This window comes from Alternaria novae-zelandiae (genome assembly GCF_023758075.1).
Source record: "Alternaria novae-zelandiae strain BMP 2774 chromosome Unknown scaffold_5, whole genome shotgun sequence".
NCBI lineage: Eukaryota > Fungi > Ascomycota > Dothideomycetes > Pleosporales > Pleosporaceae > Alternaria > Alternaria novae-zelandiae.
In genome coordinates, this window is record NW_026056965.1 from 1,389,566 (window position 1) to 1,404,936 (window position 15,371).

Here is a 15,371-nt window from a genome sequence, read left to right on the forward strand (position 1 = left end):
CCCGCGAGCAAATGTTTCGGTGGCTATTCGTTGAGGATTGCTTCAGACTACTTATACCTTGGATCGAGGAAGCCTTGAGTCTGCCTTCCCGCGGGATGCCCCCTCGCTCTTTTACCCTGGTCATTGACGGATCGACACAAGAAACATCGGAGATGTGGAGACTATTGCTATATGCTGCAGCCACACAGGAGGCGCGTCTTGAGCAGTGCAGGCTCAACGGAACCGACCTTCATCCCCGGCCTCTCCTCCGGTATTACGAGGACTTCTGGTCTCTTCCTAGCAATTTCGCGGAAACGATTCGAGACATCGTGGCAGGCACATCAGTCGTCAAATACGAAGGAGAGGTACACGAGCCGTGGGATCAGGATGTGTTCTCTTTCGAACGCAGGGACTGGACTGAAGAGCAATGGTATAACGACTGGGAAATTAATGTCCTCCGCCAGCGGATACCGTCAAAGTTCTACGTGGATGGAGCGCTTCGATACCACGTCACACCGTCTCCTATCAGAACAACGCGACAAATCGTTAGACATGGAGCGACCCGTTCGAGTGAAACTCAGCCGAGTGTGTAAGTGGTACGTTAGCTTCATGATAACCCATGCCCGGCGGTTGTATATTACGATCTCCGTACGCCTCGAAGAAGATCTGGTACATGTGTCCCGGCATCTACTGTAATATTACCCATGTATTCACCGACCTTTTGATACATAGTTAGATGCATCTCATGTAGACAGCCAACTACGAGAAGATCATCTTATCATATCACTTCCTCCTCTACTTGCCATCATACCCCTTAACCCCCTTGACCCCACTCCCCTCCACCTTCCCATTCGCAACCCCCAAGCTCCGCTCAAACGCCCCCGTAATCCCCATCTGATCCGTCAACACACTAACCATATCAAACCCCCTCTCCACATACCCCCTCGCATCCTCGCCCGAGTTGCAATACATAGCCACCTTCTTCCCCTCCGCATGCGCCGCTTCCTTGATCGTCTCAATCGCGTCTTCCAGCTCCTTATCCATAGTCGGAGTCAAGATAGGATGACCAATATTGTTACCAAGATCAAAGGGGCCGATCAGCAGACAGTCAACGCCGGGCAAGGCGGCGATTTCACGGCAGCAGGCCAGCGCCGACGCAGTTTCTATCTGCACAATGGTAAGGAGCGAAGTGTTTGCGTGGCGCAGGTAGTACGTTAGTGGTTCGTTTGAGAAACACTGGGTTGGTAGCGGTGAGCCGAAGCCGCGCGTTCCTTCTGGTGGAAATTTGGCGGAGGAAACGAGTTTTTTGGCGTCGTCGACGGTGTAGATGAGCGGGACTATGACGCCGTGGGCGCCGCTGTCGAGGGCGCCTGGGGTGGTGTTAGATTCCACTTGGAGACCTTGGGATGGAGAAGGTGGCAAAGGGTAACTTACGTTTTACCATCCAGGGTTCGTTCGCGGCGATGCGGACGAGGGGGCTTACGCCCGCGTGGGCGATGGCGGTTACGGCTTCGTGCATTTGGCTGTCGTTGATGTTGCCGTGCTCGGTGTCGACGCATATCCAATCAACGCCTGAACGAGCAATTGCCCGCGCGTGGTTCGTGCCTGGGAGCATCTGTCACACCATCAGCCTTGACATCAAGTCAACCTCATGTTGTGTGTTGTTTACCTGCCATCCTCCGAAAGTCGGCCCTCCTTTCTGGAACGCCTTGTATACCCGGCTTGCTTCTTGCAGGGTGTTCATGTTGCGGGGATAAGATGCGAATTGCTTGTTTCCTGGGGAAAGGGACACACGACTTGTGAAGACTGCGTGGGGTTTTGCTCGGTGGATGTTCAGTGTTGTTGCTCTTCGTAGGGCGTGCGATATCGTCATGGCTTTTGTAGGCACGGGAGGGGTACTGCCGCGTGGAGAGGTTTACCCCACACTGGGACGCGCTAGGTGATGCGGGTTAATGGGGAACGACAATACAGCTTTCCTGCTTTTACACGTCACGATCTTGAAAAGAATGTATGTTAAGGAGATGTGGACGATGCATTGCAGCATAAAAAGTGGCTTTTGAGCGTGTTGGCGTGAACAACCTTCATGAAGAGATGAGTCAAGGGCGTTTGAGTTCTGGCGGATACGACGCCCTGCCGGATTTTGTGGAGCCATCCATCTCGTGTCATCAACATCGACGCGATATGGCTATGGCGCCACTTATCCTCATCACACTCCGCGATGACATTGCCAGAGTTTACCAACAGACACCAGAAAACGTCGCGTAAAGTGTGACGAGAAACGACCTCATTGTCTCAAGTAAGCAGGCAAGCTTCCTCATACCTAAGCTCAAAGACGACCTTGCTTACCCGAATAGATGTACAAGCACCGGCCGTAAATGCGACCCTGGTACCGATGAAAGACTAACAGTTAGCCTTTCTATCCGCTGGACAATGTCGCGCTGCGATAGGTTTGCTTCACGGAGATACTAGTGGTCGGGGTCTAGTAAGAATTTAATTACATCTACAATTTTGTACAAGTATCGCATTCAGTCAACGTCCAGAGTTTGGGAAATAGTACTGAACCACACTGCGGAGGCTAGACATCGTATGTGAGAACAAAAGGCTTTCCCCCTGTAACTTTGAATGTCGCATTCCTCGCCACGACCTCCCCATTCACCCTGAAAGCACCTCCAACATATCCTTTCTGCGACGACAGAGGTAGGACGACCGTGCCGGAAGTGCAGTTGGGGCTCATCACTTCCAACCTAGTTATAACACCCCTCGTAGCATTCCAAGCGACGAAGATCTCACCGCCCGGCACGGGGACTCTTCCCCTTGCCCACTTGAGGTCCAGCGTAACAGGAGCGACTCGCCATTCAGTGTATCCTGGAGCTACGGGCTTGACTCCCAAGACATGATCGCTGAGCTCCCCAGTGGGACCTGCGGCCCAACCGTGGCACAGGCTAGTCCCCCTCCCCAGCGCAGGCGCACCGGCTGCGTCCAAGGTCTCCCAAAAGCATCCGGTGTAGTTTGCTCCGTGAGGGTTGGCCATGGGCGCCCATAGGCTTTTGAGCAGATCCATGGTCGTCTCGGTGTCGTCGGCCTCGAATGCGGCACGGAGGTGATAGGCGCTTGCGTAGGGACTGATGAACTCCGAGAACCCGGCTGCGATTGTTCCGTTCGAGAAAGCAAGGGGGCCTTTTGGCGTTGAAAGCTGCTTGAGGGTGCGAAGAACGCGGGATGAAGTGTGGTTGAACTTGGTTACACCAGCGAGAATGGCCAGAGCGTTTGAGTCCTGTGCGAAGCTGTTGTTGATGGACTGGGAGAGGTAGTAGGCGTTGAGTTCATTCGACCAGAGATTCTGGTCAATCGCAATGCGCAGAGCATCTAGGCGGGTAATGTAAGGCTTGGTGTCGATGCCGCCATCTGCAAGCAGCCTGATACACTCTTGGAGTGCGTATGCGTAGACCATGTTGAACTTGGTAACAACACCCGCCTGCGTCGGATCGTAATAGTTCCAGTCGCCGCCCAAGGCCGGGTTGGTAATGTTCAACAATCCACTTTCGGGCAGGACTTGAGAGTGTGCCCAGTCCAACATGCGTACGGCTTTGGGCGCCCACTGCTTTGGCATATCGACATCGCCGGTGCGCATGTAGAAGTTGGCAGCTGCTGTGAGGAGGTTGAAAGAGTAGCCAATCAGACCAGTGACGTTGGCATCGACCGGGGTGGAAAGTGGCTCTTGTTGGATCTTGGCCGTGGGTGCGAAGAATCCTGGGGTCAGTTGGAAGGAACCGAGAAGATCGAGCGTGCCTTTGATGTAGCTGATGCCGTTGGTACTTGACAGCGAGGACACGAGCGCAATATCCAGATCGCCGGCATACGCAATGCGGTCGCGTTTCGAGCCGTCAACCGTTGTGTCGTGCGGGTTTGTGCCCATTAGGAAGTCCGGCAGGAAGGTCTCGTCTGTCAAAGACGCGGAATAGATCGATTCACCTGTCGGAGTCGTAACAGACAAGTTGCGGAAAACGGCAGAGTGGCCGAATGACGCGCCCAATCCAAAAGATCCGAAAAATGCAGAAGTCTGCGAAAATTGAAGAACGGGAACCTTGTTGAAAGATACCGCGATGCCAGTCGTATCCACAGTGGCTTCCACTTTGTGCCAGCTACCAAGGGTTATGTTTGCTGGCAATTCTGCGAATGCAAGTGGAGGAGAGTCCTCAGTGGATCCGAAGTGGGCTGAGATCGATCCATTGGCAATATTGCAGAAGATGTAGATTCCGGAGTTGAGAGTGTCGGCCAGTACGGAAAATCCGAATCCTTTGGCAATGGGCTTGACTTCGAATGCAAGTTGATAACTCATCAACCCAGCAGCGGCGCCGCCTGACAGAACCTGAGGTGCCTGGCTTTCTACCAGAGAACCTTCTGGGGAGACCTGCCAGAACGCCGGGATGGAGTGCGCAGGAATGTCGTTCAGTTGAACTGTCCGCGCTCCAACCTTCCAAATCCGATTGAGGTCCTCATCCGAAGTCTCGAAGTATCCCGGTAGTTGATCAAGGGGCGTGTTCGGAATTGTAGGCCTCACACCAACGTTCTTCAAGACCAGTTCACCTGTTGTCGAGAGGTTGAGCTTCTGGTATCTGAAACCACCCTGGATGAGTCGATTGGTATGTATCATGGGCCCAGTGACATTGTACTGATTGACTCTGTAGGTGTCCATAGCTGCGGCCAAGGCGATTGGACCATCGCTCTGCAACATGAATCAGTATGGGTTTCAAGGGCTTGCGGCGGGGGAATTACGGTGTAGAAACTGTCTAGTACAGCTCTAGTCTCGCTGTACGTGATCTCTAGACCAGATGTGTCGCCAGTAGCTGAAAGGACTTCGAATGTGGGATGGCCTTCGACATTAGCCCCGTAGTCAAGGATGACCACGTCCGGGGCTGTTGTAGTCCCTTTGAGGGTGGTGGTGTCATTTGAACCAAATATCGCAGGTAGGCTGTCGTTTGCTCGGTGCACAGGATGCGGTGACTGGGATCTTGGTGTTGTTGCCGCTTCTGCAACTGTCAGGCAAGCCAGCAGGGCCAGTTGAGAGAAACCCATGATATGGTCGAGTTCCTCGATAAGGACCGAACGAATGTAGTAAGGAAACGAACGAAGAGAAGGTATACTAATGTAACTAAAAGTAGAGCGGTTATCACATACCTAAGTATGTATTAGAGATCGTCAGTCCCTTTCATCCTTTCCGAAATACGACTACCCACCAAAAGCTTGGTGATGCAATCTCCGATATTATTCTGGCAAAGCTCCAGCTCGCCGTTCTCACCGCCGTGCTGCGCCCGCGACGTTCTCAGCCATCATCCAGAACCGTCACAACCGTCGGATCTTTCCGTCCCGCTCGTATGTCGTACCAAGTGGGTCAAACCACCGTTACCGAATATCCCATCTCCAATGTACACAGCCAAGGTTGTCCTGGCGAAAAGACCCCTTAGGCTTGAGCGTGGAAGACAGAGAGGAAGATCTACTCGGCATAACAGCTAAGTGGGGTGCGTTCAGGTACAATTCACCTAACAAACAGTCGTGGGCACGAATCGCATCTCGGCAGCCGTTGGCCGCCCCGCAATGAGCGCCCGAGCCTAGTCTCACAGCCAATCGCATGCGTAGCATGTACGAAATACGCCCGCACGCCCCCAGATACAAGGAACCGACTACAACGTGCATCCTTGTGCATCGAAGCCAGGCCCCGGTATGAACCTAGGAGTCGGGAAGTGCGCGTTCACGATTGATGTGATGAAGGCCCAAGGCCACCGGTCTTATTCGGCGATCGGACTGCACTGCGATGAGTGACCAGATGCTTGTTCGTGGTGCGTATCTCGTAACGAGTCCATCATCTACCACGCTACCCGCCTTATAACCGCCATGATCGCCGCAATACCCTCGCGCCCACAGGCCTACCGTGTGAACGCCGCAGCGAGCTTCACGTTCGACACATCGCTGTCCCACCGTTATACTTCACAGCCCTCCGCTGCCGCCACTCTGCCACCCGCCGCGAAGCCATCGCATTACTCTCTCGCAGACTGCCCCGTGAAGGGCTCTGGAACCCGAAGCAGTATGGTGACCTGGCTGAGCGCATTGTGCGGGTTGAAGAGACGGAGGTTGATGAGAAGGGGTGGCCGGTGGAGCGAGTGAGGGTTTGGAGCGGGACTGTGGCGTGATGAGAGGGGGTTTAGAGCGGAATTTACGTTTGCGAGGGATGTTGGGAGGAAATGGAGAGGGATGGGAAGTAGCGAGGAGGAAAAAGGATTAAATGTGGGGGAGCTATATATCGATATGCCTGTGCAACGTGACATTCACAACCATCAAAACGCTTCATGGCCGTCTACACAGATACGATCAGGCCCGCCACACCATCCCCTACAACCACGCTCGCTCGCACTCGCTTCCAGACATGTTTCCAGTACCGTTCGTCGCCAAGAAATGTTCTACAATTACGTGATATCCACTCCTTTCCCTTTCCAAACACAAAAAGTAAAAACACATACGATTCCCATCTTCACCAGCAACGCCAATGGACGCCTAAACGTGTAAACCCGGTCGCTCAAGCCACCTCTTAGTCGCCATAGTGATGCTTTTAGTACAAAAGATGAAGTGAATCAACAAATGAGAGAGAGAGAGAGAAGGGAGGACGGCTACATATCCGTGATCATAGCCTGGTCGTCTTGACGCTGGCCCTCGGCCACGATGCCGAGGAGACGGGCGTAGGGTACTGTTATGCGCTGGAGGTCGCGGTGTTTTCCTGCAAGGGAGGTTAGCATACTGAATTCGCGGTATAGTAGGGAAGACGAGAAACTTACCGAGGATCAACACAGCTTCCTTGAGCAACTCCTCCCTCTTCCAGCCACAAATCTCTTCGGGTTCTTTCATCGCCTCGTCTTGCTCGTCGGTACCTTCTTCCTCTTCCGACACGAGACTACCCATAAGACTGCGTAGGAGCTCTTCGATCTTGCCTTTGAGGCCTTCGGCACCGAGACGCTTGACGTACATGGTGAGGTAGATCTTGAACTCTTCTCTTGCACCCAGTGTACGGGCAGCAGCGACACGGTTCTCAAGATGAGCAACACTGGCCGAGCTCTCAAACGTCTCGTAGCCTTCTGCAGAGACGAGGATCTTGATGAGACGCTGGAGGTGGAAGGCGCGACCTTGGAGGAGGGATTGGTTTGTTGTATTGCGCTCGAGCGCGGGGATGATGCCTGCTGAGATGTTTTCCATGGAGACCTGGTCGTCTTTTTCTTTCGGTGCGGCGTTCTTGTCTTTTGAGGAGCGGATGTTGCCGACGGAGGAATCGGTGGAGTTCCAGTATTGACTTGTGACGCCCCACCAGGGTTCAGATATGCGTTGCCAAATGTACATGTCAGGGTTGTAGGCGTAGCCCTCGCCGTTGGACATGGCTACTGTGATGCGACCGGCTGAGTTGAGACGAGCAAAGACGATGCCGGGGGACCGGGTGAGGTGGGGTCCCTGGGCGTAGGCTGCGACATCCAGGATGGGTGCTAAGGAGATGGGTGGGTGGGGTGCAGACATCGTCTTGAGATTCCAGACGTAGCACATGCCGACTGCTGTAATGCACATTAGCCACCAGCCGCGGCAGTCCATGATTACTGGTTGAGCTTCTAAAACCATGGCGTTGAGCGTCCGTCGGCCGGCTGGCGTCCATGCGTATACTGATCCGTCCTCGCATGCTGCTGCAAACAGGTTTGTGTTGCCAGTCACTAAGAGCACAGCTTTTGGTAAGAAGTCTTGCCAAAGTGACTGTCCTTTGCTGGTACATGTCAAGCGCGTAGGGTCGTGGTCTTGTGGCCGTCCTGTCCGCGATGGACCGCTGGCATTGCGCGCTTCTAGAACGACCGTGTCTGGTATTTCCGCTTTGCCTGTGTTGGCATCTACACCGCTCTGCGGCGGCTCGCTGCCGTCCATGGTTCGCACGATAACGCTTCTCACTTTCGGAACGGCTAACCGCACTTGAGCAAGGGCCATGGAAGGGTTGACGATCGCCGGTCTTAGGACTTTTGGAGGCTCTGTCATTTCGTTGCTCTTAGCAGCTGCAGCAGCGGGAGGGACAAGACCATTTTCACTGTTTATAACGATTGCTGCGCCTCCAGGCTTCACCGAACCTGCCAGTCTTTTCTCCACTTGCCGGTCCTCATCGCCTTCGATCTCGGCGAATTTTCGCTTGTTCCCGATCAGCATGGTTGCAAGTCCGCCTCTCGGGAAACCATCGTACGGCTTTGAAAGGTCTATAATGTTGTGGGGGTTGTCACTCCTGCCGCCTGACGTTGTCGTCGCAGAAAGGAGCTGTGTTTGAGGTAACGAAGACTCGCCAACACCAGACGAGGATGACATGAGCATAGGTGCTATACGCTTCTTGCCATCCTTGGTGACAGTCACTCTTTGCTTCAGCTTCTCAACCCTCACGTCCGGGGGTGGCTCAGCCGGGGCCTGTGGTGGTGCTGCGGCGCCCGATCCATTGGTGAGAGTCGTCGAGGGAGTGACGCCGTTGGTGCCGTTAGTGATGGTCGGTGGTTGAACTGCACCTCCGTCGCCCATTAGTGCACCCATCCTGCCTTGAACGCCCTTCAGCTCCCCACTCTTACTGCTCTCTTCTAGGAGTAGCGCGTCTGTGCCCTCGATGATACCAACTCTTCTTCCGGCACCGAACTTAGCGAGTGTCTTTTCGTTCTCCGCAAATGTCGCTGGGTAGCCAAGTTCTCCGGGTTCGAAAACAAGAGTCATTATGCTGCCGTCCAAGCTCGTTGCGTATAGCGTTTCTCCGTTTGGTGACCATGCCAAGTCGGAGATGGATTTGCTAGCCAACTCTTGCGAGCACATGAACGGCCTGGGGAAGCTCGTATTCCACACACTTAGGCATTTGTCTTGTCCGGCGCAAGCGACAATAGTAACCGTCTGCTGGTTGATGGTTCCGTCTTTTTCTGGCCTTGGCTCATCCCGGTAGAACAGCCTTGGAGAGAATGAGGTTACTTCAACAGGCCCTTCGTGGCCGACCAGACTGATATCTCCATCCCACGTTCCACGCGCCAGAATAGCGACGGAGCTGACTGGTCCGTTTGTGGCGTTTGCAGCGGCAATATGTGCGCCGTCGGGTGACCACGAGCAGCGGCGGAAGTATGTGGTGAGCGGGGAGGTTTGGAAGGGTGCGGTGATGGTGTGGTCCAGGACGAAGTTGTTGACCTGGTCTTGCTGCGAGGCGTTCGGGGGCGGGGAGTTGAATCGGTAGACTTTGATGGTGCGGTCATCGCTAGCCGTAGCGAAGTATTTGTTGGCGGGGTCAAACGTTATGCCCTTGACGTGACTCTGGTGGTTTGATAGCGTCTTCAGCTTTTCGAACGAATGCCCAGACCAGACTACCACTTTCGAGTCCAACCCCACCGACACCAATATTGACGAGTCAAATGACCAGCCGAGATCTTGTACGTCGTTGTCGTGTCCTATGAGGCGACGAATGACGCGCCAATTCTCGACGGGCGGCGGTTCGTTGGATCCTGTAATGCTATCAGCCTACGTCCCTTGTACCTGCCCAACGTATACCCACCAAATGCTGTATGTGTTGGTGCATTCTTGTCGAGCGCATAGACACACACTATCTTGTCGTCTGCGCCAGACGCCAGGTATTTGCCGTTGGATGAGAAGCGGACCGCATGGATGGTGCCGGAGTGGTTGCTGACGGCCGCGAGCTGCTTCGGCTTCGTATACGAGGGGTCGTTGGAATTTAGAATGGCCTCGGTAGACCAGACACGTACATAGCCGTCTATAGATGTGTGTTAGTGTAATTCTGAGGTGCGTCGCATCGCGTGGGAATCGAGGGTGGGTTGACGAACCTCCGGCGGCCGTGGCCAGGCGCGATCCATCAGGGGAAACGTGGCAGCTGTATACTTCAAAGTCTTTCTGTTCGCCTAGTAGGAATGCATGTCAGCAAGATGCTAGCAGAAAAGGGCATGCATGCGCGGGTGCACCCACCGGGATGAGTTAACCACTGTGGTTTAATGAGATGCATGGTCGCGTGTGTGTCGCTAGCAGTTGACTCATGCTATTACGCGACCATGAAATGATTACTGGGAGTGCTGGGTGCGGTGGTGGAGGGTTGGTGGTTGAGGCGCACGTTGTGGTGCAGCGCGACAGTTGTCTGGTATTGGCGACGCGATCTCGCGGTTGACGCTACTTGGCAGACGTTTGGGCAGGGGTTTAAGGTTTAGGTGCATGCGCCGATCGGGAAGTGGATGTTAAACGAGCAGCTCACGGTTGGAGGGAATCAAGCATCAAGTGTATTTAGAGTATGGCATGTGTTTGTGATAATACAGTGAACTTGGTGTTCCTTCACCTTGGTCTCTCTGATTCTCTGCGAGGCAGCCCTGGACAAGTCTCAAGTCCTACTTGCACTCTCCGCTCCACCATTGGTTGCCCCTTCACAAAGACACCTAAAAACAGTACTACACTAGCTAAATGCAGCTCTTCCCCGAGAGCTTGTTCATTTGCGGAGTCATTCGGACCCTTGTGGTGGATGGTCATGATATCCTGCTGCATGCGCATGCCCATACTCACCATTAAAACTCATTTGAAGTTGCCCCGGACTTATTGCGAAATTCCACTCTCGACTGTAGTCCAAGTTGGAGCTGAGATAGGCGAGGTTCAGGAGGAGATCGGTAGCAGCGTGAGCGGTTGGTGCAGATGTTGTGGGTTGTGTCGCTAGTTGTGTCGTTCATTTCGCCTTCTTCCTCTTCTTAAACACCACAGCCGGAGCAGCTGGCGCGTCCTCTTCTGTCTTGACAACAGTCTCAGCAGCCTTCGCCTCCGCTTCCTCGGCCGTGGGTATATCCTGAAGGGTGTTCGTGCCGCTGTCATCTTCAACTTCGGCTTTCACTCCATCCTCTTGGTCTTCTTTCCTCACTTCAGCCTGTGGCTTCTTTTTCCCAAGCAAACTCTCGATATCGTCGTCGCCGCCCTTGCTGCCTGGGAAACTCTTGTAGGTATGGCCCCAGCCCTTCCGTTTCGTGATCAGCTCACCAGCAGCTTCCCGTTCCTCCTCATCCTCGTCAAGTTGTCTCTTCCGTACGCCCTTGTTCAACGACGTCGCCTTGAACTCTCCATCTTCCGTCACTTCTCCCACGACTTCTTCCTTGACCGTCTTCCATTCACCTGCTATCGCCATATCGCCTCTTGCGGCCGCAGGAAGCGCCACGCCCATGGCTGCTAACTGCTCCCATTGTCGTTTCCTGTCATCTACTGTCGCCTTCTGTTGTGGTTTCTTCTCATATGTAGGTTTGCCGCCTACGCCGGTTGCGACGGAAGGCGTGGATGCGGATGGTACGAGGCCATTTAGACGTGCGACCTCTGCTTGTGCGCGCGCCTGGTTGCGCTTCTCGTTCTCTTGTTCGCGATGGAGCCCCTTGAGACTGCGCTGGATGTTGCCTTGGTGGCGGCCGGTCGCTTCGTGTTGCGCGCGTTCGAATTTGGTATCCTTCACAAAGGTGGAGCAGAACTTGCACCAGTATTTGGGCTGTGATATAATTAGCACATGATGCACTTATCAGGCATAGTCTTACTTACTGTTGACTTCCAGTACTCGGCCATGCTTGTGTGTCGTGGAGTGACGTGCAACCAGCGACAGTCGGGGAAAGCTTACCTGGCGCACGGTGCACCTCGGCGGTCCGCAACGCTAGGAAAGACGAGTTCGCATAGCGTGAACCACGGCTGCGGGTCTTTCACCGCTCTCCACTCCTAAACCCTAGCCTAATATTACGCTGTAGAAGACGTTATAGTACATACTTATAAGCTTATTAATTACTAGTTTACTAATTATATTTTTTTTACTTACTTTAAACTAAAATAAAAATATATTTTACTTATTTTTATACTTTTTTTTAAAAATTATTTATAAAAATCTTAATAGCCTTTTTATTATTAGTAGTAGTATTATTAGTAAGAAATTTATTATAAAGTTATTTAAAAGCTTTTAGCTTTATAAGTATAAAGTACTAAATAATATTATTAGTATTATTAAAAATATAAATAGCTATAACTTTATATATAGTAATTACTTATAGCTTAGTAGTACACTTTTAGCTAATAGTAAACTTATACTTAGTAATATAGTTAAAAAACTTTTTTTTAAAAAAGTTAGAAATAATAAATAATTTATATTTATTAAAGCTAAGTTTTAATAGTATTAAGTAAGTATAAAGCTTTAATTATACTACTATCTTAAAGTTTTATATATAAGTAAGTAAAAAAAAAAATATATAGTATTTATAAAGTTTTATTTTATTTTTTTAAGTACTAGTAGTATATAACTATAATAGTATACTTTAGTTATTAAGTTAAGATTTTTTTAAATTTTTATAGTTAAGAAACACTATAGCTAAGGCTTACTTAGACACGTGACCTAAAACCTAATCGCTCTTTACATGTCTTCTAGCTTATTTCCTTCTTGGTTACGGTTTTCGACTCGAGTTTCCACATTTAGCAGGCCATGCCCCCGCCATCAGATCCTTGTACGTCATTGAGACGACTAAGAAGAGCATGGATTTACTTGACGGACACCGGGTAGCAGCAGAAAGCAAGCCCTTATTATCATCACGCCCTTCCTACGTACTGACTGGTCGACTACACCAACATGGCTGAGCTAAAGGATGCCAGACGCCTTAGCGAAGCGCGTGAACACAATCGTCTGCCGCCTTAGCCGTCACCCTCTATCCTGTCCGATCGTTTAAACAATGTTCCTTTGTAATACCTCGCATTTCCATGGAGCCTCAGATGGCTGTATCACTGGCTTCAGCTGTCATACAACTTGTCGACTTTTCGAGGAAAGTGGTCCAAAAGGACAAGGTGGGCAAAGTATCTAAATCCACCAGCACCACCCTAGGAGAGGCTACACTGCTCGATGACGCCATCGCTAATCTCGGCGACTTATCACAACAACTTGAGAAGGCACGACGCGCATACTACAAGTCTCATATATCCCCTGATCAGGAAACTGCAGATGCGCGTCTGAATGTATTGGCGAAAGATGGCGGGGGAGTGGCGAAGATCTTACAGGCCACACTGGACCAAGCGAAGCGCGACAATGCCGTGGACAAGGAGACGGTACTTGCACAAGGACTACGCAGCATTCTGAACTTGTACTACAGTCAGAAGACGATATGTGATCTTGCGGATAAACTTGGCTCTATTCGTAAGCAAGTAGATGTCGCTCTGCTTGCCTCGCTCCGGTCAGTGAGATGTCACCAGTGCGATCACACATTGACCCAGATCATAGGCAGTATGCGGTTCAAAGGCATTCAGTTCATTCAGAGAAAATACGGATTCCGGTGGACGGTGACACAGGACCTGATATACTCCTACTCCAGTCTATCGCGCATCACGATTGGAAAACTACGGAGACGGTTGATGTCGCTGCATTTTCAGACACATTCGAGAACTCCGTCGTAAACAATGATATGGAACGCCGATTCGCCAGCTTGATGTTGGCGCGCTTGCATTTCACTGGCATGCACGATCGGTACAAGGCAATTCCCATTGCACACCCGAGAACCTTGCAATGGATATTTGATGCAATTCCCGAACGGCCCAACACTGATGACGTCGAATTCTTTCCCCAGAGGCTCACAGCAACAGGGTGTAGCAATACATATTGGATCAGTGGCAGGCCAGGGACTGGGAAGAGTACGCTGATGAAATTCGTGTCTAGTCACCCTCGCACCGCCGCTCACCTGCGCGCCTGGGCCAACGGAAGGACACTTGTCAAAGGAAGTTCCTTCTTGTCTAGTCTGGGCAACGACATGCAAAAGTCGCGTATGGGGCTTCTACAAACCTTGCTTCACTCTGCGCTCAAAGGCGACATGGAAATCCTGATCCAGGTCTTTCGTCATCGCTGGCAACAATTCCTTGCTTCTGGTGGAGGACGACAACCTTTCACATGGCTTGAACTGCGTCAGGCCTTTATAACAATGATCTCCACGCCTAGCACACCAACATCGTTCTTCTTCGCAATCGATGGCCTAGACGAACTCGAGGGCGGCCTGAAAGACCTTCTTCAATTAATCAAAGATATAGCCAAATATCCAAATGTCAAGGTTTGCGTTGCCAGTCGGTCGTCGCCAGAGCTTCTTCGCGCATTGGCAGGCCATCCTAATCTACGCCCTGAACGTTGGAATCGCCAGGATATCTGCAACTACGTCACGGCCTCCCTAGCAAGGTCGCAAGTATACGTCAAGCTCAGCAAAACGGATCCCACTCGCGCCACTGAACTGGCCAAAGGTATAGCCAAGAAGGCAGCCGGCGTTTTTCTCTGGGCACACATCGTGGCGCAATTGTTGCTAGATGATCTGTCACCGACAGCCCGCATAGGTAATCTCATTGCTCGGCTCGAGAAAATTCCATCGGGACTAGAGCAACTATTCACCAAACTCCTCGGACGTCTGGACTCGAAGCATCTCAAGCACGCGTCGCAAATCCTCCGTCTGATGACGATAAAACCACGGCCCCTTCTGCTCGAGCTATGGTTTGCAGACAGCAACAACGACGACGCGGCATTGAGGGATGAAGCCCGACCGCTGTCAGATAATGACATATTCGAGCGTCTCGGGATGATGAATCGTCGACTGATTTCTCGATGCAGAGGATTTCTAGAGACAGATAGCCAGTATGGAAGTGCAAGGTCTGGATTGTCAAAGGGTAGGCTGGAGTTCCATTACAGATCCGGTCATAGCTAACCACCTATAGCGTCTCGTGTTACCTGGACACACCGCATTGCGAAAGACTTTGTCCGATCTCAACGAATATGGAACATCATACTCGATAACACCGGCCATGATGCTTTCGATCCTGAGTGGCACTGGGCCAACGGTCAACTAGGTCTATTCAAGACCGTTGCCGGGACCACCAGCACCAAGACTTCTCACTTCCTATCTTGCGTCGAATACGCACTGCGACTAGAGCAGCGGCTCAATATCTGCCCCGTCAAGTTCCTAGATGAAGTCGGCCGTACCGCAACGATATACGCGACTGTGTACGACGACATCGTGCCTCGGAAACTCAAAGGCACTATCAATAGCTTTCTAGAGTTCGCCGTACTGTTCAATCTCGTAAGCTACGTTCGTGGCAGAGGCCTAATGCTATCGAGAGACGAGTTATTACATGCTTCTCGCTTGCTAGGCGCGCTGGACGGTAGGAAGTGGGAAGTGTTTGTAAAGCGTTTTGAGCACTCTGGGATCTGGAGTAAGGAGTTTGAAGAAAGAAAAAAGGATATGCAACAGGTGGTGGACAGTTTGCTTGATCGCGGAGGCGGTGAGTCAAGGTGGCAAAGAGCGAGGAAGAGACTATCTAGGCAGAAGAAGACGTGAGTCGTT

General features: G+C 51.8%; 5 protein-coding genes across 5 annotated transcripts; 1 reads left to right on the forward strand and 4 right to left on the reverse strand.

Moving 5' to 3' along the window:
* Positions 1–774: 774 nt before the first annotated feature.
* J4E88_003465 (uncharacterized protein) lies at positions 775–1,723 on the reverse strand (the record flags this gene model as incomplete). Its single annotated transcript, XM_049397116.1, has 3 exons — positions 775–1,349; positions 1,414–1,594; positions 1,649–1,723. 3 exons carry the CDS (start codon positions 1,721–1,723, stop codon positions 775–777), a joined length of 831 nt encoding a protein of 276 aa, XP_049257458.1.
* An 831-nt stretch (positions 1,724–2,554) lies between these two features.
* J4E88_003466 (uncharacterized protein) lies at positions 2,555–5,055 on the reverse strand (the record flags this gene model as incomplete). Its single annotated transcript, XM_049397117.1, has 2 exons — positions 2,555–4,705; positions 4,756–5,055. The coding sequence occupies 2 exons, from the start codon at positions 5,053–5,055 to the stop codon at positions 2,555–2,557; spliced, it is 2,451 nt and encodes an 816-aa protein (XP_049257459.1).
* Positions 5,056–6,641: 1,586 nt separating this feature from the next.
* HIR1 (HIR complex subunit) lies at positions 6,642–10,021 on the reverse strand (the record flags this gene model as incomplete). Its single annotated transcript, XM_049397118.1, has 5 exons — positions 6,642–6,748; positions 6,807–9,509; positions 9,560–9,775; positions 9,846–9,920; positions 9,985–10,021. 5 exons carry the CDS (start codon positions 10,019–10,021, stop codon positions 6,642–6,644), a joined length of 3,138 nt encoding a protein of 1,045 aa, XP_049257460.1.
* Positions 10,022–10,723: 702 nt separating this feature from the next.
* On the reverse strand, positions 10,724–11,595 carry J4E88_003468 (uncharacterized protein; the record flags this gene model as incomplete). The annotated part of the gene is made up of 2 exons (XM_049397119.1): positions 10,724–11,521; positions 11,572–11,595. 2 exons carry the CDS (start codon positions 11,593–11,595, stop codon positions 10,724–10,726), a joined length of 822 nt encoding a protein of 273 aa, XP_049257461.1.
* A 1,170-nt stretch (positions 11,596–12,765) lies between these two features.
* Positions 12,766–15,365, forward strand: J4E88_003469 (uncharacterized protein; the record flags this gene model as incomplete). The annotated part of the gene is made up of 6 exons (XM_049397120.1): positions 12,766–13,232; positions 13,280–13,289; positions 13,371–13,522; positions 13,712–14,578; positions 14,681–14,697; positions 14,746–15,365. The coding sequence occupies 6 exons, from the start codon at positions 12,766–12,768 to the stop codon at positions 15,363–15,365; spliced, it is 2,133 nt and encodes a 710-aa protein (XP_049257462.1).
* Between the last annotated feature and the right edge of the window lie 6 nt (positions 15,366–15,371).